The sequence below is a fragment of the Centropristis striata genome, chromosome 6, assembly GCF_030273125.1.
Source record: "Centropristis striata isolate RG_2023a ecotype Rhode Island chromosome 6, C.striata_1.0, whole genome shotgun sequence".
NCBI classification, from domain to species: Eukaryota; Metazoa; Chordata; class Actinopteri; order Perciformes; family Serranidae; genus Centropristis; species Centropristis striata.
Window position 1 is genome coordinate 23157507 of NC_081522.1, and position 22239 is coordinate 23179745.

Below are 22239 nucleotides of genomic sequence, written 5' to 3' on the forward strand. Positions count from 1 at the left end.
CAGCGCCACTAGCATCAGTTAGCCGCTAGCATCAGTTAGCCGCTAGCTTTCGCAAATGAATTTTTACCGCTTTCCCACATTTCACCACAAAGGAATAAGAGTTAGCAGAACTATTGTCCCTTGTTTTGAACCCCAACTTATAGATATAAGTAACAACAACTCACCAACTTGTTTTTGAGCAGACAACTGGCTTCCTTTGTTGTGCTAACTTACATTATTGCCCTAAATGTCAATCATTTATATATCCAAGTTTTGCCAACTTAAATCACTGTTTTAGGCCCAAAAAATACAAGCTGCCTTTTTTTGCAGTGCACCTGAAAATAATTCAGATGGAGGATTTCTCATCTCCAGCCCAGGGCACATGATTTACACTCAACTGCTTAAACAGAGGCAGCATAAAGTGTTGCCCAAGCTGCTGAATCCCTCTGGCAAGGCAGTGGAGGCAAGTAGCCAAGTGCTAAATATTTACCATTGGTCTAAATGTATGGACGAACTGTAGGTCAAGTGAAGTGGAAACCTTAAAGGCATGAGTAGATGCTGATTCTCAGTGATAATGGCGGTAATCCAGATTTATATACACCCATATGACACCTATCCACCCACACCGTCTACTCTCCATCTCTGCATCTCCACCAACCCCCATACACTGGGGCAATACCAACACTCTCACTGTGCCAGAGAGAGTGAGAACAGTGAGTAAAGACCTACATCAGGTTTCTTTTTTAAACTGGGTGTAGCAACACGATATTTTCATTCAGAACAAAGGAGAAATAAATGATAGCTGGCAGAGGCAGATATAGTCTTATAGCCTCCTGCAGCAACATTTTCTGCTTTATAACAGCCTGCAAGAAAAACCATACCAACTACTGGTAAGTGTTTATCAGATTATCATCATGATCTGTTTGTTTGTGAAGCTCACACCTCTAATTTCATTCTCAGCTGTAAAGCCATCAGTGAAATTTGATTGGGAGAGATAGGGAGAAATCAAATGAAATGGTAGCGTCTTTGGCATTTCTACAGTATAATAAACGTGAAATGACTGCTATCTCTGCACTCGTTTGCTTTTCTGGATGCAGTCAAGGAATGAAACAAAACAGCAAACAGCCCCAATATACTGTAGATAAGTATGGCTGCGACAATATCAGTGGGAGATCAAGAGCAGAGAGGAATTACTTTAGCAAGAGCGGACAGAAAATGTGTTGAAAAGCAAATCAAAGACAGGAGCTCTTCAGGCGAGACCTTAGATAATCTATTATCACTCGAGACCAAGAGAGTGAGGCTGCATCCCCCCGTCAGTGAAAAGATGCAAATTTCAACCCATTTATGGTGGGAGAGGCCGTCTCTGTGCTTGGCTAGCTTTAAATGAAGCTGTTTGTCTTCCTAAATGAATCCTCCCCACACCTAATCACTCTATTTCTCTGCTCCTCTCTGCTCCTACTCCTTCTTATCTCCATTGCATCATGCCTATGTCATCATCAGCCTGCCACAGCTTCAATGGAGCTTGTCTGCTGGCCTCCACTTCACACTGCTTTGTCAGAAAAAGTTCTGATAAAACATGCTGCAAGCTTCAAAAGGAGACGGGCAATTTATGGATGTTTGCCACTACAACTTGTCTACCCATGTCTCTGTGTTTGGCAAGAAAAAGCACATAAATAGTAAAGGAGATGATATTAAAGAAAGAAGAGACATAGGAGGACTTGCTGTGATGCCAAAGGAAGATGATCATTTTCAGGGCTCTTTTGCTCTCTGCCTCTCAGGAAATATATATCTGTGTAATCCTGTAACTTTATTGTGTGGTTGTTTTTGCAATTGCTACACTCCAAATGCAAATTGTCAGTTTAAATGACCACATTGGTGGGTAGAGAGTAATGAAACAACAGCCACAGCAAATAACTAGTAAATGCGGCAGTTTAGTACTATACTGCTGCTGGTCTGGGAACATATTTCCTTTCAAAGTGCACAGTAACCAGTAAACTATGGGCTGTATGTCTATGAATCTAGTGTTATTAAGCTCTTTAATGGTTCTTTCTTCTTTTTAGTTGTTAGATACTGCCATACGGAATGGCAACGATTACATTAACAAGACAAGCTCCTTGCTTCCAGTGCATGTACTGCTCAACTCGACTGCTCTTTTACATTATTAGAAGTTATGGGTGGTATCTGTTGCTTGTTTTTAGAAACATCTCAGTTAGGCTTCCACAGGAGCTGTGGCCACATAACCAGATTGGTCTCCCGTAGCAGCAAAAAATGACCCATATTTACATTTCAGATTGTCTACCATCGCCCTCTAGTGGCCGTAGTAATTATGAATGACAGCAAGGCAAAGTAAAAAAACACAGAAGTTGCAGTCAGGTCGGGTGGAGGGGTTGAACAGACCCGGACTTTTACCAATACAAGGAGGTTCCTGTCCCATTTGAAAACAAAAGAAAACAAGAAGATTTAAACAATAATGAACTTCCATTCATCACGTTTTTTGCAGCCCTACCAGTAGTCACGTCAACTTCATTACTACTTCATTTTCGGCATTTACGTATATTTTCATTACTTTTTAAACAGTCTTATATAACGTAAAACTATATATATTATTATATTATATAACACTTTACAATAACCATTATTTATAAATGGTAAACAGATAGTTTATTAATGTTTAATCATCATTTATAAACCATTTATAGACATTTTAGAATGGCAAATACATAATTTATTAATGTTTAACTAACTACATCATTTATAAATGACAAATAGATGGTATATTAATGTAAGTTTATAGTTACTTTACCATTAACAAACAATTGAATTATAATTAATAATTTATTAATAGTTTTAGTTGCACTGATTATAACATTTTTAACACCAAATTAAGTGTGTTAATGATTATGAAATGATGCATATACCTTTAAGAAATTGGTTGAAAACATTTAAAGATTAAATATGTATAGCACTTTGTAAATGGTTAATAATTGGTATATAAACCATCTATAAACACCACTTAGTTGGTTATTGTAAAGTGTTACCGAAGTGTTTAGCCCTAAACCTCGATCAGTGGTTTTGTAGCCTATTTTCAACAATCCATTATTGAATGAATTGATGTTGTGTTGTGTGAATTGATGGTGTGCTGTGAATTTGGTGGTTTGAGCTTCAAGGCCACCATACTGCAGATTATTTTTCACAACCGCGAACCATACGTGTAGAAAGCCCCATTGCAAAATGATCATATAGGTCGTTTAGGATGGAGATCATAAAACATTTTGTTATTTTGAACAGATAGTTGCAGTTGTGCTTTAGCCATATTCATTTGCATCACCAAACCTATTAGTAGGAAAATGTTTGTATATATGAGGAGATAAATCTGTTTAAATGTTGTCTTTATAACATCCCTACTCCCCTCAGCAGTGTTTGACCCTGGGCATTGGAATAAAACTGAATTCCAAAAGGCCTGCAATTAAATACACAATGATATCAGAAGTAATCCATTCACCATCTGACATTTTGCATGTTGTTTACAGATTAAAATAACATCAGTGTAGTAGAAAACCCTGCACTGTTTTGCTCTGCAGCTCTTCTTTTTTCTTCCCTTTATGTCTGGTTGAATTAAATTGCCCCGATGAAGTCAAAGTTTTGAGACTCGCATGAGCTGAGTTACTTCTTCATTCAAGTGAAGAGTGTTTTTTGTACCAATGAGATAATTAATGTATTATTTTCACTGAAAAATGCAACAGTCCAAAACTAAAATTAACTTTCCACAAGTGGGGATTGATTCTGATAAATTGGTTTCAGAGCAGGAATTACACTAATTAAGAGGCGAGATTAGGTTTAATTGTCTCCATCAACGTCCCTCTTCAATATTAAAGGGAGCGAAGCCTGCAAGCCAGTTCAGGCTGACAACTCCAGCAGCAGTGCAGCGCTAGAACATGATAACTCGAATGCATGAATACAAACTAAATGCATGCTTTGCAATATAGCAAATTATAAACTGCTTTTGGTCTGGTGTGCTGCTGCTGCAATACTCATTTGCAAACAACTTCTGGTAAAACACCATCTGTTGCTGCTATAGTACAGAAGCCCCACCTACATCTTGCAACCACCTGTAGGCTTTATTTAAAGCTCTCTATTCATGATTAGAGGGGGACTGCACCGTCTGGTGGTCCCTCTGAGGGTTTATTATTGATTATAGCACCTTTAAAGTAATATGATATACTCTATAGTAATATTTTTAACTACGAACATTTGAGAGTGATAAAAAAGCATGCCAAGAAGTGTTTTGGCTGGTACAGCTGGTAACTTACTTTCATTATTTCTGCTCACTTATTATAAACTGAAAAGTCAAGAACATCTTACTCATAAAGCTTTGTGCTTTCCAGACTACTGAAAAAAATATTGAATAATTTAAAACTCCAGGCAATCATTTAAATTTCATCCCATTCTGAAGTCAGTAATCTGTTGAAGAACACAAACAAATGAGTTGGTACTGCGTCATGGGAAATTTACATAATGTCCACTGGCAAAACACAAAAAAGAGATATAATAAAAAGTCACTTCATGCTGTGTAAATGAATGCATACATCTCTCTATCTTTTATATATACAGTACAGGCCAAAAGTTTTAGAACACACCAACTTTTCCAGAATTTAATTGAAAATTATGCAGTTTTCATGTCTCATGCACATTTGCAACATTTAAGATTCTTGATTGAGCATAATAGTGTTTTGAAAGTAAAAGAAAGATTCAAAATCACATTTTATGTTGGAATAAAGGGCGAAAAAAACACAAAATGACCAAAAAAAGACACAAAATGACAAAAACAGACACAAAATGACTAAAAAAAGACACAAAATTACCAAAAAAAAAGACACAAAATGACTTACAAAGACATGAAAAGAATTCAAAAATTGACAAATATAAAATAGCCCAAGACTCCATAGAGTTAAGTTGTTAACCCATTTCTTGTTCCCTGAAAAAGGCCTACTTGTATAATTCTGAAATGTACATTATTTTTCAGTTTTGGTTAAGCTTACCTTTTTTTATTTACCTCTGGCACTTCACCACTTACCTTTGTACCCTTTCAAGCTGTTCATTTGACTTGAACTGCTTGAATTTCAATAAAAAACTGGAAAAATTGGGGTGTTCTAAAACTTTTGACCGGTAGTGTATATATATATATTGCAGGACACTGTGTTTGTGGGATGCATGCAGCAAATATGTCGAGGAATTTCTGCAAGGACCCACTTCATCACCTCCAACCTCCTCCTTTGAGCTTTGCCCCTCCTGCTCCTGCTCCTTCTCCACCATCCACCACTACTCCTGACACCTACGCCGCCCGTGGCTGGCAGTCAGACAGCCCTGTTATTCTCAGGTCTGCCCAGAGATGAGAGGAGCGGGCAGACTGATTGACTCCTGAGGCCGCCAGGGCTAATCCACAGCTATGGGCAGTAAACTGAGCTTTCTGTCCCTCTCTCTCTCTCTCTCTCTATCATCTGTGCTTTCTCTTTATATCTCTCCATATATCCCCCAAACGCTCTTTTCTCCCAACACTTTGGCTTTAGGCTAATGCTCTCTTCATGTCTGACTGTCACCTTCTGTTGTTATCGTTTTATTTTTTTCTCTCTCTGTTGTCTGACCTTTTCTCCCCTCTGTCGTCAAAGTGGCAGGAAAGACAGGGTTGTACCGGCAGCGGTTTGAAATGTACCAATTTCTGCCCTCTGCACGGTGTGTTGAGTATAAAATCCATGATCTGTTTGCACTTGGTCTCTCCTCTTGGGGGGAAAATGTGTTGTAGCAGTGAAGTTTTATGAGAGGAGGTGAGGGCATGGAGCACAACAAATCTGAAGGGGGAAAAAAGTACAGCCAGTTCCATTTTCATTTTTGGCAAAGTCCTACATTTGATCAGTTTTCTTACTGTGAAATAAGTCTGGCTAGTGCTCTCGCCACCAGCAAATTCACAGGATTAAAAAAGGCCCACTTGTAGAGTTTGTCACCAAGGACAAAGCTGAAACAAGACTATTCTTTTCTGGCTGCATTTCTTTTTCTCATTAGAACAACCATTAAATACCAGGACAGCTTAGGTACAAACAAACCAGTGGATGATGCCCTTGGCTAAAAATATTCAGCATTGTTATAACTGTGATTATTTTCTCAGCCACATAAAAGTGGATGACAAAGGAAATGAAATAACGACAAGCAGGGACTCGAGGAAGCCAGGAGCAGGACTCGCGTATGAAGAATGACTCATTGGAAAATGTCACAATACATCATGCGGCAGCTACACAGGCAGGAAGACTAATTCACAGGTGGACTCCAGCAAGGTAAAAGAGGAGAAAGAGTGAAGATAAATGGAGGCAGAATCTCAAATGAGAATGGGAGGAGATGAGAGCAGGAGGAAAGGAGCTTTGAAGGGGAGTGATTCTGAAAAGTATTATGTGATTATATGAAATGTCTGCCGTGACAGCAAAATTGACTGAAATCTAGTTAAATCTATTCCTCAACACTTTACAGTGTCTTCCAGCAAAAACAGGAAATCTCTACATCATGAGCTGCACATACAGTAACAGCACGATACTGAACCATCCCATTTCTCTTCATTTACTGTAACAGCTTCATTCTAGTTAAAACTGTTACATGACGCCATTCAAACACAGCCAGTATGAGCCACCATAAGTACACATGATGTCAAGACTGTATAATATCACCCTGGGATACTTCTTCTCCCTTTGTGTAGAACAGTGAAAGCAGTCCAAAATAACTTGTTTTGTTCGTTCAGAAAGTCTTCTTATCAGGCAAAGAACTATATTTGGTAATTTCAGGTAATATTTCGAGAAAAAAGTTGCAAATTTACTAGATTAAAGTGGCAAATCTACAAGACAAAAATTTGCAGATTTAAGAGATTTAAAGTGGCAAATCTGCGCGAAAAAAGTCGCAGATTTACGAGAAAAAAACTACTTTCCCCCCCCAGATTCACCACTTTAACCCTTAATAGGGCACTCATTGAAATACTTGCAAATTCAAAATTTCAACCCTAGAGAATATTGGAGGATATTACATACAGCCAGAATGTGTAATAAAAACATACGAAAATAATATTTTGAGAAAAAAGTTTACGAGATTAAAGTGGCAAATCTACGAGAAAAAAATGTGCAGATTTATGAGATTTAAAGTGGTGAATCTGGGAGAAAAAAGTTGCTTCTTTCCCACTTTTTTTCGTAAATCTGCGACTTCTCGCGCAGATTTGCCACTTTAAATCTCTTAAATCTGCGACTTTTTTTCGATTTGCCACTTTAATGTAGTAAATTTGCAACTTTTTTCTCGAAATATTACCTGAAGTTACCAAATATAGTTTTTTGCCTGATAAAGGGTTAACTTGACCAGTGGCTGTTCCAGAGGACTTGAAATGTACAATTCATTAGTGGTGGAAAGTAACTAAGTACATTAGCTCAAGTATTGTACTCAACTCAACTCATCTTTATTTGTAAAGCACTTTAAAACAACCACAGCCGCAACAAAGTGCTGTACATAAACAAACAGAACAAGTGACAATAAAATAAATAAAACAGGAAATAAACACTAAAATAAATAGATTCATTGCTTTTTAAAAGACAATTTAAAAAAACAATAAATAAAAGCAAACCATAAAACACTAAAAACAAGAGCAGAGTCTCATGCGTGGTTAAAAGCCAAGGAATAAAAATAGGTTTTAAGATGACTTTTAAAAAATACTTAAGTACTTAAGTACAATTTTGAGGTATTTATTTTACTTGATTATTTCCCTTATGTGTAACTTTATACTTCTACTCCACTACATTTTGAGGCAAATATTGTACTTTTTACTCCACTACATATGGTAATCTGTGTTTCAAGGACCCAAAAATATTCAAATAAACCATTTTCTGAATTGAAAAAAATAATAATTAGACCCTTGTTTTCTTCAACTTCTTGTTCATTGTAATGCCTGGTTCAACTAAAGGTTCATTTGTTTGGACAAAAATAATGATAACAACAAAAATAGCTCATATGAGTTTAATTTAAGAGCTGATATCTAGACATTTAACATGATTTTCTTGATAATAACCAAAAATCAATATCAAAATCATTCACTTGAAGATATTAGAGAAAACAAAGGTGGTCTCATACTTTTTTCCATGACTGTATTGGGCATTTCTGTAAAAGGGAGACCTATGAGTACCCAAAAAAAAAAAATCCAATTTCATTCAGCTACCTTGAGGTCAGAGGTCAAGGGACCATTCTGAAAATGGCCATGCCAGATTTTACCTATATGTAGCCTAACTTTGAAGCAATACTTAGACCCCTTTTCCAACAAACAAGCATAACTTGGCTGCCTTAGGTCTTCCTGTTTCATATAACACCAGTATCTTCACTCAAATCAAAAAAAGATAGGAGATCACTTCATATGAAATATTGTTTTGGTGACTTTTAGCACAAATTTAATCTTAAACAAAATACAAACAAGTTGGGGAGAGAAAAACATTATAAAGCCCTAGTGAATGAGACATGACGTACACTGGAGACTGTTGTTTTAGCTTTGAATTTTTCATGAGTGACTCTTGCTCAAATATTGATTAAACTTCATAAGATAAGTGTATTTTATCACATTCTTTGAGTTTTCTTCCGTCTTTCAGTCCATAGGGAGTTGCATTTTTATCAGCTTATAGTTCAGTCACAAACCCAAACAGACTCTACATAAAGATACCAAGGGCCTTAAGATAAAAATCCTGTTCCTTTGTGGATTGTGAATGGATTTAAATGAGGATATCAGTATTTAAAATGGAAGAGTCACACATGCCACTTCACTTTTCTGTCATCAGTGTGTTTCAGGGAAAGAGCGGCTACTTCCCATCCTGAGCTACACTACCGGTCAAAAGTTTTAGAACACACCAATTTTTGCAGTTTTTTATTGAAATTCTAGCAGTTCAAGTCAAATGAACAGCTTGAAAGGGTACAAAGGTAAGTGGTGAACTGCCAGAGGTAAATAAAAAAAGGTAAGGTTAACCAAAACTGAAAAATAATGTACATTTCAGAATTATACAAGTAGGCCTTTTTCAGGGAACAAGAAATGGGTTAACAACTTAACTCTATGGAGTCTTGGGCTATTTTGTCCATTTTTGAATTCTTTTCATGTCTTTGTAAGTCATTTTGTGTCTTCTTTGGTCATTTTGTGTCTTTTTTTAAGTCATTTTGTGTCTTTTGGTGTCTTTTTTTGGTCATTTTGTGTCTTTTTTGGGTCATTTTGTGTCTTTTTTAAGTCATTTTTGTGTCTTTTGGTGTCTTTTTTGGTCATGTTGTGTCTTTTTTGGGTCATTTTGTGTCTTTTTTAAGTCATTTTTGTGTCTTTTGGTGTCTTTTTTGGTCATTTTGTGTCTTTTTTTGGTCATTTTGTGTCTTTTTTAGTCCTTTAGTCCAACATAAAATGTGATTTTGAATCTTTTTTTTTACTTTCAAAACACTATCGTGCTCAATAAAGAATTTTAAATGTTGCAAATGTGCATTCATTTTAGAGTACATTGAGACATTAAACTGCATCATTTTCAATTAAATTCTGGAAAAGTTGGTGTGTTCTAAAACTTTTGACCAGTAGCGTATACTCCCTGTAATGCTGAAGGAGACGGCGTCCTACAAGTTTTTGTATTCTTTTCTTCCTCTCTTTCTCTCTGTCTTGCCACTGTATGAGTCCCAGACCTTGTTAAAGTCCCTTTAGATAACCCACTTCATTCTGTCCCATCACTCATCAGTCTCCTCGGGGCTTCAGCAAACGCTATCACATGACACCCTGCTAATCTGATTGGCTGATCAGAACTGTAAATGAAAACCAGCCCGAGCCAATTACAATAGGCACAAGTCATTAAGAGAGATGACTTCGGGGAGAGAAGCGGTGCTGGGGACAGGTGCATCGCTGCTAGTCTGGCAAATTACTTTGAGAATAGAGTTTGGGTTATCAGTTGCTGGCTATTATACCAAGTGATTGGAGAAGGAGGGTATTGATACGGTGTAAAGAAGGATTACACTGAAAGCTCTTTCTGGACTAATTAAACACCAAAATTGCCTTCCTTTGGGAGGTTTCTTGTTTTGGTGTCCTCCCCAAAAAAAACTTTGCTACAGGATTTTTAGTGTGATGAGGTGTCGGATGAAAATGAAAGAAAAGCGTCTACACGCAAGTGAAACAGTTTTAATTAGTACGTTTGTTAAACTCACACCATTCACAGCACTCTAGCAAGATCTAATGGCCTACTGGGCCAGACTGAAATTATAAAAGGCTCCCTTTAAACACTTAAGCCATTTTACTGTGCAGACAGCAATAAACCAAAATTAGTTTCACATTCAAAAGTGATTAAAGGGCCTATACAGGCACCTGTTCTCCCTCTGCATACACCTGCTCCACATTCCCAAATTGTCTATAGGCCTTTTCCACCACAGGGCATCCTACATGTCAAAGCACAGGTGTAAATAATAAAGATGCATGATGGTTGAATTCCATTTAGTTGCTTTAGTCTCAGAGCCCAGGAGTTGCACTCACTGTCTCACTTTCATGATTTACTGGGACAACTGAGGTTCTTATTATGTTAGATATGTTATTAGTGACACCTGAGCTTTTCCTACTGTTTCCAACTTAACTCCATCTGCACTCGTCTGGTCTCCCGCTAAAGATAAATGAGCCATCGTTTCCACTGAACCATCCTTCAAGCCACAGCTATTTCTGTCAGTTGGCTTTCACAGCTCTGTAGTGAATTGAAGTTTGTCATTTCACATGGTCCAAATTATAATAAAATGTGTATTCATAAGGATCAGTTGAACTAAAAACAAATACATCTAAAATAAAATCAATATAATTACAAAAGTTATAATACTCATAATATGGTTCTGTTATTTGTTTGTCCAGTTCTGTGTAAAACTGTGGTGATGTTGAACAGATGCCTAATAAAGGGCTGTGACAGTCTCTAGAACTACCTAAAAGATGGCTATTTTTTTTGCTAAATAGTTAAATTGGGTGTACTTGTTGTGCCGATGTTGGTCTTGATTAAAGAATAAGAAGAAGTAAACAAAAGATATTGTAGACACTCATCACTCATCTGACCGAGAGAGTGGAGAACGATACCAAGCCAAGAATTAGAGGTTACAAATCTAAGAATTATGAAATCAAGGATAAACTTTACTCAAGTCACTGTTAATTTGCACATGCACAGGAGGAGGGGAAATTCACAGGGCAGAGCCACTTCGTGCCAGTTCCAACGGAAAAAAGGTGTTAATTGAGGTGGCCCGATCAGCAAGGAGGAAACTGTGGGGCTGTGTAATTAAAACACCCACCAACCCCTGAATGCCACACTGCTACCACATAGCCAGGATAGATAAACACACTCCGACATACACAGATGGTGCCTTTAACTCTTCATCAGGAACTAAGCCTCTGACAGATTTCCTATGTTGGTCTAATGACATACATCTAGATAAACTGGGAGAAATCCTCCACCAGCCGTGTTTGCCTGATTCCATCAACTGACTTCATCTTTCATTATCTCTCCCTCTCCATCTCCACTACCCACTCATCTCATTTCATTTGGATCCCTGTCATTAAAACTACACCCAAAGCTGTTCATATCTCCACAGAGGAAGAAGCCCTTGTGGAAAAATCTGGATAAAGATGTGCTTTGTGAGGAGGTGGAGGGCACTTTTTAAATTTTAATCATATTGGATATACTCACTTTCCTCATAACCAGTAGTTTCAGTATTTTGCAAAATCAGTATCCTGGTATCATTGCACTCAGACAGAGGCTCTCTTGCTGAGTGGGCAGAGGCGTGTTTGTTTTAGCGTGCCAGGCTCAGCGATAACTTCTGATCTGTGGATGAATCAGTATTCCAAGGACACAGGAGAGGCATGGCCTGATAACAGACAACAACAGAGACACGTTTCCTCCCTGGCAAAGCAGAACAAAGGTATTCTTTAATCGCAGAAGTATCGTCAGCAGTGGCGGTTCTACACAGGGGCCTCCAGGGGCCGTGGCCCCTGTGTCAAATTAATAATAAAATGATAAATTCAACGATTTAACGATGAACAATGGAGCAATTCTAAGCTTTTTTTTGTTCAAACAATATCTCATTGTACACAAAATGAACCCAGAATGTGTACATTGTATAATAGTTTAACTCTATGGAGTCTTATTGGGCTATTTTGTCCATTTTTGAATCCTTTTCATGTCTTTACATGTCTTTGTAAGTCATTTTGTGTCTTTTTTGTATCTTTTTTTTGGTATTTTTTTTGTCTGTTGTTGTGTCTTTTTTAGTTATTTTGTGTCTTTTTTTGGTAATTTGTGTCTTTTTTGTGTCTTTTTTTTGTAATTTTTTTGTCTGTTGTGTCTTTTTTAGTTATTTTGTGTCTTTTTTTTGTCATTTTGTGTCTTTTTTGTCATTGGTGTCATTTATGTCTTTTTTGTGTCTTTTTTTTGGTAATTTTTTGGTCATTTGTGTCTTTTTTTGGTAATTTTTTTGTCTGTTGTGTCTTTTTTAGTTATTTTGTGTCTTTTTTAGTCATTTTGTGTCTTTTTTGTCATTGGTGTCATTTATGTCTTTTTTGTGTCTGTTTTTGTTATTTTGTGTCTTTTTTTGGTCATTTTGTGTCTTTTTTGTCATTGGTGTCATTTATGTCTTTTTTGTGTCTGTTTTTGTTATTTGGTGTCTTTTTTTGGTCATTTTGTGTCTTTTTTTGTCATTTTTATGTCTTCTGTGGGTTTGTTTTTTGTTATTCTGTCTTCTCATTTTGTGTCTTTTTTGGTCATTTTGTGTCTTTTTCAAAACATTCAAAGATTTTGAATGCTTAAATATCATCTTTGCCATTTTTTCATGCGCTAATGTGCCCCTCTGATTAAACACTGGCCCCTCCTTGGCCCCCACAGTAAAATTGGTCTAGAACCGCCACTGATCGTCAGCCTGTTCACAAGGTGGCGACTTCCCCGAGAGCTTCCGCTACAGCGAGCTATAGGTCGGGGTGGTGGTGCCAAGGCGCTAAAGTGAGAGAGACACAGTGTGTATTTGGGGTTAATGAGGCAGTGTGGCAAGACAGGGGAGGCAACAGAAGGCAAGACAGCGTCGAGCTGTGATCCTCTGCGCTTTCCAGAGCATATCCCATTACACTGCCATTATCCTGGGTCAAGATCCCTTGATTCCCTACCCTCACGCTGGCGTCACCCCTGCCTACTGCTACAGAGGGTCATAATTGATTGGCTGGGCAAGAACACATTTCAGTGAGGTAGTTAACCTGCTTGCCTCTGTGGCTGTCTCCATAAAGGGATTGACAAGAGAGTGATATATGGAGTGACCTTAAGACGAGAAAGAGGCGAGTAAACATGTCCAGAATTCATAAAACCCTGTTTGGTCAAATGCAGTCTGTCTCACTAAAAAAAGAGTCACTGAGTGTCTTCGTCGTGTCAGTTTTTTTAATAACTTTTCACATTTCACTCCTCTCTCTACCTTGAGCTTGTCTCATTTTCTACCATGTTTCTGTTTTTGTCTTCTTGACACTGAGCCTCCCGTTACTATATTTACCATTCTATTAGACAGTCTGCTCTTTAGCTCATGCTCTCTTGGCTCCAGTATAATGGGTTCGTTGGGAAGTTATAAGGGCCGTCATGGCTGATTTCTAGCATTTACTGCGTCTCTAACTGCTAAGAGCTCAGTCCCAAATCCCCAATTAATCAAACATTGATTCATCAATACCTAAATCAGGCTTTAGAGTGGAGTTTCATTGCACATTTAAAAGCCGGAGCTGGAGAAGTAAAAGACGAAGCTATCTGTAAACACTGACAGACATCTCTAGCCTGCTATTTTCTATTCTATCCTATTCCTGGCCTGAGGATTTCAGTGCATTGGGCTGACACAGTGGCTCATCATGCTTTATTATTTCCTCGCTGTAGTTCGAGGCAGCCTGATGACAGCTGGCTAAAGACACAACATGAGTCTATCTATCTGCATTTAGCCTGCCAGGCTGCCTCACTGTGCGCTTCTGACATGACAGACACTTAGCAGTGAAACCTTTGTTTCTAGGCTGGCCTGAAACAGGGAAATTACTCAGTCCATTACGGCAATGAGCGGCACACCGGTTCCCGGCACTTAGTATGGCAATGAGGCAGCACAGTGGCAGACATGGTACAAGAAGATGGACACATGTAGAGGCACAGAGAGATGTACACACACACACACACACACACACACACACACATGCAGCTGCTTTCTTTGTTACTGACAGCCGACTACCACTGTCAGTCTTTTTCTCCCTTTTGAGAGAAGATATGATGAACGTATTATGCGGACCTGTCACACAGAGATGGACAGATACACACATGCTGCACACACACAGTCCTATTTAATTTTACATCCATCTGAGCACCAAAGAGTTTTTTTTCTTTGTGACCCATTAGAATTCAGCTTCTCTTCTCTCCTTATGCCTCCTGCTTTTGATTTAAACCAGAGGGGATGTGATCTGACTGTGATGAATGCTGAGACTTATCACAGTGCTCAGTCTGAGTGCGTGTATGTGTGTGTGTGCAATACTTAATATTCTGGTAATTAACAAAGCTTTCTTTGAGTGTGTCGAGGCTGTCTCACTGCAGACAGACGCACCTAAGTTCTAAATCCAGGTCCCTCCTATGTTCGTCCACGTGTTCAAAGCGAACAGCGCTCAGCTCTTTTGTGTATAACTTCAGAGTTTTTAATAGGAGGTTCGGTGGCAGCAGACTGAAGATTGCGTGTGTGTGCGCTGCCGTGTTTCAGACGACTGGGGCTTTGATAATGTATTCATGCCTCCCAATGACAAATGGCTCCCACCAGGAGGTGGTTTAACATTTAAATGAGGAGCAGCAGAAAACATTGAACCACAACACACAGCAGCGAGTGGATGCGCAGGGCCAAGCTAGAGAGGCGCACTGCATGTACCGGGACAAAGACATTAAAAAACCAGGATGAACACACGACTTCAAATCACCCACACACAAGCACACAGATCTGCTGACACAATATATATATATATATATAAAAAAAAGGAAAACTAATGTGAAGGAAGGAGAAGGGGGTAAGATGCGGGAACAGCTGGCATCCCGGCGGGGAATCAGAGAGCAGAAGAGAATTTGTTGGCGTGCAAAACCAGCAGCTACTGATGAGAGTTTATATAAACAGCCCGTCAAGCCCTCTGCTCAGGTTGGAACAATATCTCCTCAAACAGTATCGCGCCACTCCGCCGGCCTGCCAGGTGCGGCTGCCCGGGCAAAACGGGGTTGTGGCTTTTCAGTCATTAACTCCGAAACAGAAACCTGCGATGGGAGGAGGGAGACAATGTGCACAAATACAGATGCAGGGATGAAGACGGGCACCAGTGCATGCAAATAAACAGACACATTTACACTAGCGTGCACATGGATGTATGCGCACATGCACTGACAATTACACATTCATTCAACTTCACACATCGTGGAGTGACAAATGGCTCTGTCTGCCTCCTGCAAGTGCAGTTGATTGCTATGGCAACAGAGTGTAACCTCCATGCCACAGACTCACTGCTGCAAATTCTCCAGCTGAGATGACCCCTGACCATGACATCAACATTATCATTACTTCACTACCTTGTTAAACTCCCAGAACCTGTTTTCTCTTCACTTCTCTCCTCTGTCCTATTTCTGTCTACCATCTCAGCCTCTCATTCTTGATCCCGACTTCCCTCCTTCACGATAGTGTGTTCACTCCATCGTTCACCATCTGTTGCTGCCTGGAGGCCTGCTCCAGCTGACCTGCCCTCACGCTGTTAACCAGGAGCTATACAGTCAATCTGTTGCTAACCATGCAAAGCATTTACCAAGAGTATATTTCCCATTTCAAGCGAGCACACAAGGTCAAACTGGCTTAAAGTGGCCATGGGGCAGCCCATAAGAAAGGAAAATAAAAAACTCTCACCCCTTTGGTTACACACAACACGAGTTAAGTTTAAGCATTTTCTTTTTTCATTTTTGAGAAATATTTAGGTTAAAATCAAATTAAATTGTCGATATGTAGATTTTTGGTATTATGTGTGTTAGTGTGGCTCCGTCTAGTTTTACTTGAAACGCACACTTCAATTATGGAGCGTGAGGATGTAGTTGACGCGTGTCTTAAGCCGCAAAATCCCACAGTTTCTTTCTTATGGTTTATTGAAAACCTTTCGTTTGAGCATTACAAACAATAAACTGCAGCAATCCAAAATAATAATAATTATGAGCACGGTCAAAAACTAGTGTGCTCTCCTCGTCTCCATAATCCTAATTAAAAAAAAGTATGCAATTATGACGTTACACACATCTCAGCCAATAAGAAGAGTGCAATTCCTACGAACCAATAGGCATTCTTACAACCTTAATAAAGAACTATGAACTCTTAATCTGAATTATTTATCAGCTTTTCCACAATATACAAAATGGCTCTTACAATGTGTTTTGAATAATACCAAAATACAGACTCTCCTTTAACCTCCTCTATTTCTGATTGGCTCAAGTCTATTTTTCTTCTCCTCCCCCTCCTCCACAGTGCAGATAGGCATTCATCTGAGGTCACATAAAGATAAAGATGAAGATGTAAGTGTCAATCGATATGCTGTTGGTAGTCTACATAGGTGGGTTGTCATACAATCACTGTGCAGATCGCTGTGGGGAAGGAGCAAATTTGTCCTGTCAATGACAGAGCGTGCAGGGGTCGAGCAGATATCAGTATTCTGCTCACATTTCAACCTCGTGCACACACACACTGCATGCACGCAAGCATCAATTCAGTGGGTTGTTAAAGGTCTGGGTGAAGGGATTTTTTATGATTGTCTCTGCTTTTATCTGTGTAGGAAGATCAGTGTGGACAAAAGTGCATCTAATCTATCAATTTTTATTTGTTTGACATACATTGGACGAAGTGCAGTTTGAGTTTTAAGGTTTGCCTCAAGGGATAAGGGTAATGTTGTCACTTTGGACAGGTCTAAAAGATCTCAACAGTTATTGGATGAATTGGCATAAGATTTGCATCTTTCTGACTTTGACAATCCCCTTGATCTTTCATCTGTCGCCACCAGCAGGTCAAAGTTCCCACCTGTCTAGTGAAACAGCTCCGTCCCTACTACATGGACGGGCACTAAATTTGGTTCCGCCAGTCATGGTTCCAAGAAAATGGGTTCTTCGTTGGTTATGCCCTATCTTGAAACCTCATGGGTTATTGGTCTGATGACTTAGCCTGGCTAACACCAGACTAATCACAAATGAGATTAGTCTGGAAACCAGCCGTTCATTTCTCCGTAGAGGAGGTGTGGTTTACAATCCTCCGGAGCCGTTTATTGGGCGCTTAGAATGTCTATCAAATCGTCTGTAGGTAGCTCTTAGCCAATCAGATCAGTTATACCAGATGACGTAGTAGAGCAACCCAAATGGATGTTTGTTGTGTGTGTGTCTGTGAGAGAGTGTTGCTTGCTGCTTTGCTTCTCCAGTTCTCGCTTTCTGCAAGATTATTTATTTTCACGCTTTATTCCCCCTCATGTCATTCAGCCACACACAACCACTGATTTTATGGGCAATAAACAAGCTGCTGGGGGTCTCTGGGGGCTCCGCTGTCCCCCGGCTCGTAGCCAGATCACCGGCGTTACGCTAGTGGGGCTAGTAGCGGAGCTAGTATCGGAGCTAGTTGGTAGATTAGGCTTTTGCCAAATCCTGTCGGAAGCAAGGCTAAAACACATCATTTTTCGTGGTGAAACAGGAGTGTAAAGTCAAACGTTGTTCTTCTTTTAAAATAAACTTTGGCTTTTAACTATTTAAAATGTCGTCTACAGCTAAAGAGAGTTTCGTGTCTGCTGCAGCCATGTTGGATACGTAAGAAAACTACAAAACTACAAGCTTCTGTGTGTCGAGTAGTACGCGTCATCGTCTTACCGTCCCTCCCCATTCTGTGATTGGATCCTAAAACAGGGCTAAGAAACGGCTGTAGTTTCCAGATTGTGTGGAGGTTCGAAATGAAATTCGAGCGTGCAAGGCAGTATGGGTAAACCCAGGCTTGATAGTAGATATCCAGTCAAGATTTTTCTTCTGTGCGCTGGTAATAGTTAATTCGTAACTTGAGACTCAAGAATGGGTTGGGAGTTAAGACGCAACACCTAGGATGAGACATTACGAAAAAAAAAAAAAACACTATTAAAAAGTTTGATTAAAAATAAATAGCTGATGGCTTCCAAGATTGGATTTTCCAAACCCCCATCAAACGTTATTGGTTGCTACTACTCGGAAGGCAAACAAAAACCAGAACGCCTCAGATACCAAAATCTTTTTCTTGTTTCTTGTTGACAGATTGTGTATTCAAAAGCAGATATCTTTTAATTAGGGGTCCCATGATGTTTCCTCTAGAGCCACCATGAGGATGACATTTGTGGTTTTAAGTGAAATGTCTCAACAACTATTGAATGGATTGCCATGAAAATAGATCCACACATTCATGTCCCCCAAGTTTCAAGTTTTGACTAAACAATATCTACACATCTATGTTATATTAGTGGGCTCTAGAGGTGCTGGTAGGTGGAGTTTGTTCCCACTGTTGAGTCAGCCTAGCTACTAACCCCTCTTTCCAGTGTTTGTGCTACGCTAAGCTAACCAGCTGCTGGTTATAGCTTTATATTTGCCATACAGACTTGAGAGTGACGTCAATCTTTTATCTTACTAGTAAGTGTTTCTTTAAACAGTGTTGCAATCCGTATCTTGAAAACTTTCCAAAAATATGAGGCTTTACACTATCTTCTTACCCTCTATGCTCCTCTGGCTCCAACACTAATCATACTCGCTGCCCTGTCCACTCATAATCTTCACCATTTCTCTTCTTCCCCACCTATTCCTTACCCACTTCCCTGGCTTTATATCTTTTTCCTGTTATCTCCCCTCATGCCCCTTCCTTTCTCTTCTTCTTTTGACCCGTCCACCTCCTCCACCTTCTCCTCCTGCCCCATCATTACTCCTCTTTCAACGCTCATCTTTCTGAGGCTGCCGAATTCCCCAGCACAACAGTGCTATTCTGCTAGCTACTAATAGAATCTCTCAGTTCCTCTAATGGATCTGTCAGAATCTCCCTGAGCACAGGAGACCAGATAGATTGATAGGGAGAGGGAAAGGGACAGTGAAAGAGTGGGACAAAGAGACAGCGAGACACAGAAAGAGAGAAGCAAAGAGAAAAAAGGAGAGACGCATCGGGGCTCTTGACACTTTCATCTGTGCCTTGGAAAGTCTCAGAGCAGCAGATCCACTGACACTGCCAACCAGCGACCATATGCTCCGTTAGAAGCAGCGGCACTTAAGGCCATCCCATTGTCACCATGGGATAATGACAGTTTCACTGTGGCCAGGTGAAACAAACTCACAGAGTGAGTTCTAACAGTGAACTGTACTCATTTGCAGAGGCTGGCTTTGTTTCCACTGTTTTATGTTTGCGCCAATTATTCTGCACCGACACTCATCGCCCAGGAGGAAATTCTTTTCATAATGCAAGTAAGAATAAATCTATAGTTTAGACTTGTTGGCTTGCTGCCACTGCATAAAGTAAAATCTTTATAGCTGTAATACCCTTAATACACATTTAACATCTGAAATTGTTTATCTGAGTGGTACTAAAAGTGAACTCAGTATATTCAGCTGATATGTTTGTTTGGCTTATAATTAAACAGTGTAAAAAGGACATTGAGATGTGTTTTCTTTGATTTTCTGTTGAAGTTTCTCTCGCCAGGGCTATCACTGTCCTGACTAACAATCCAATTCTTCATTGATTGATTCCACACAAACTTTTGTCACTTTAAGTGCATCAAATGGTTGTTTCCTGGGAAATGTGTACCAATTTAGGAAAGTAACTTTAATGACTTTAGCCACTGTTTACTGTTGCATTGTATCAGTGGAAAAGTAGCAAAATTGAAATGTATTCATTTGAAGGTTTTACAGATTACATCACATACTGTTTTTGGGTAATTATCTTGTGTCGTTTTCAAACAGTGGGGTATCTGCAACTCACCGTTATCTGTGGCAATGAAGACAGCTGTGTATTTGTTGTCACGGACATAAGGAGACTCACGGTCCAGTGGGGCTGAAGTGTTGACAGTTCCTGTGACTGGGCTCACACTCAGCCAGCCTGCTGGGTCGTGCAGAACAGCATACCTGGAAGAAAGTACATAAACTAAGTAAGAAGTTGGGACCATATCAGTACCAGAAAAACAACTATACGCTCATGTATCTTGCAAAAAAGTTCTCTTCCCAGTTTATTTTGGTCCTATATGTTCAGGTCCCATGCATCTCACAGACAGACAAGACAGGCAAGGCAGGTTATACACAACCTCGACAGTGTATAACTTTGAATTCCCAACTCCAGTATCAAAAACTTTCAACTTTTTCTTCCTAGCACCACACGATAATTCTACTCCTCAAAGAATTGTCACTAGCACTTATTGATGCACTAATTTTTAACCCACTATACCTTGATTGTTTGTTTTTATTCTTCCTGTAAGTCACTTTGGATAAAAGCGTCTGCTAAATGACTAAATGTAAAATTAAATGTAGGACATCTGGAATATGAAAATTGGAAAAAGTAAGTAAATCATATTACTCATCTAAAATATACACAACATGTGTATACATCATTAGTAATGATTTTTTTTTTTTTTTTTTAAAGTTTGACCTAATCTTGCATAGCCAGACCTATCTCCACAGCTCTGTGTCAGTGCTTCAGAATGGTCTGGCTTGTTTGTTTTTCTCTAAACCAATCACAGTCGTCTTGAGCGGTGCAAAGCCCTGGATGTACACTGTAAAAAATGTTTGTAGAAATTACAGTAAAAAACTGTCAAATTGCATCAGAAATAGGTTGTAAAATTAAACATTGTACATCACCGTAGTAGATACTTTTAATTACTGTAAATCAAAGAATAGCATAAAACTTTAAATTCTACCGCCATAAACTGTAGAAAACACAGTTTTGCTATAAAAATTTTCATGTAAAGTTAATGGAGGAATACCATGATGACACAATTATCCTAAAAGTAATGGGATTATTCAGTATAAATTACAGTTTTTGCTGACATTAACATTTACATACGCTCACTATATTTTTTACGGTGATGTTCTGGCAACCACAGCTGCCGGTATTTTACCGTAAATTAAACTGATTTTTTTTCACAGTGTAGGGAAAGTCGAACGAAAGGGGAGGGAGAATGTGAGAGACGCTACCAATGGCAGTCTTGTACTAACAATCTACAGTACAGGCCAAAAGTTTGGACACACCTTCTCATTCAATGCGTTTTTCTTTATTTTCATGACTATTTACATTGTAGATTCTCACTGAAGGCATCAAAACTATGAATGAACACAAATGGAATTATGTACTTAACAAAAAAGTGTGAAATAACTGAAAACATGTCTTGTATTTTAGATTCCTCAAAGTAACCACCCTTTGCTTACTAGAATATAAGACGTTTTCAGTTATTTCATACTTTTTTGTTAAGCACATAATTCCACATGTGTTCATTAATAGTTTTGATGAATTTACAATGTCAATAGTCATGAAAATAAAGGAAAAACATTGAATGAGAAGGTGTGTCCAAACTTTTGGCCTGTACTGTACATCTGGTAAATCAGGCTAAGTTTGACCTAAACATAATGGAAAAATAATGTAAACAACAAAAGCCAGTAAAAATGACATGAAAAGAAATGAAAACAAGGCTGTTTTTATTTATTTATTACTCTAACTAAATAGTATCAATGAGATTAATTATTCACTTCTTCCATCTGCCCTTAGAAATAAGAGCAGCTCTTCAAGTTTCCTTGGACACCCACTATTGAAAATGATTAAAAGAGAGTAGGCGAGTCCTTCACACTGAGTCAATAGGCAGTTTTAGGGGATGATGTCTGTCCTTTGATGAATATGTGTATGAGTTGAATATGTTGGTCTCATCTACCTGACTCATTGATACTAATACACACAGAGAGGAGTGTGTGTGCAAGTCAATGGTGCTGTCCATGGTGCTGAAATAATAGACAGAATTGTAATGGCAACTTGCTGTTGAATGAAGTAGGTCTATCCCCTCTGCTGAAAATTAGGAAGTCACCTACTATGTACAGTAAGTCTATAAACAAGTAGTTTCAGGGTTTCTCTGAGAGATAGAGAAGAATGCACCTGTAAAGCCGTGTATGTGTTTGTGTCGCAAGCTGAGTTGGCAGATCTTGGACC

At 38.9% G+C, this 22239-nt stretch overlaps 1 protein-coding gene across 1 annotated transcript in view; it reads right to left on the reverse strand.

Annotated features, from left to right (window-relative positions):
- Positions 1-22239, reverse strand: part of cdh13 (cadherin 13, H-cadherin (heart)) — a 509931-nt gene that overhangs the window by 32153 nt on the left and 455539 nt on the right. Inside the window, exon 12 of the mRNA XM_059334282.1 lies at positions 20035-20177. Within this exon, the coding sequence (XP_059190265.1) occupies positions 20035-20177 (143 nt within the window). The remainder of the gene's footprint in view (positions 1-20034; positions 20178-22239) is intronic.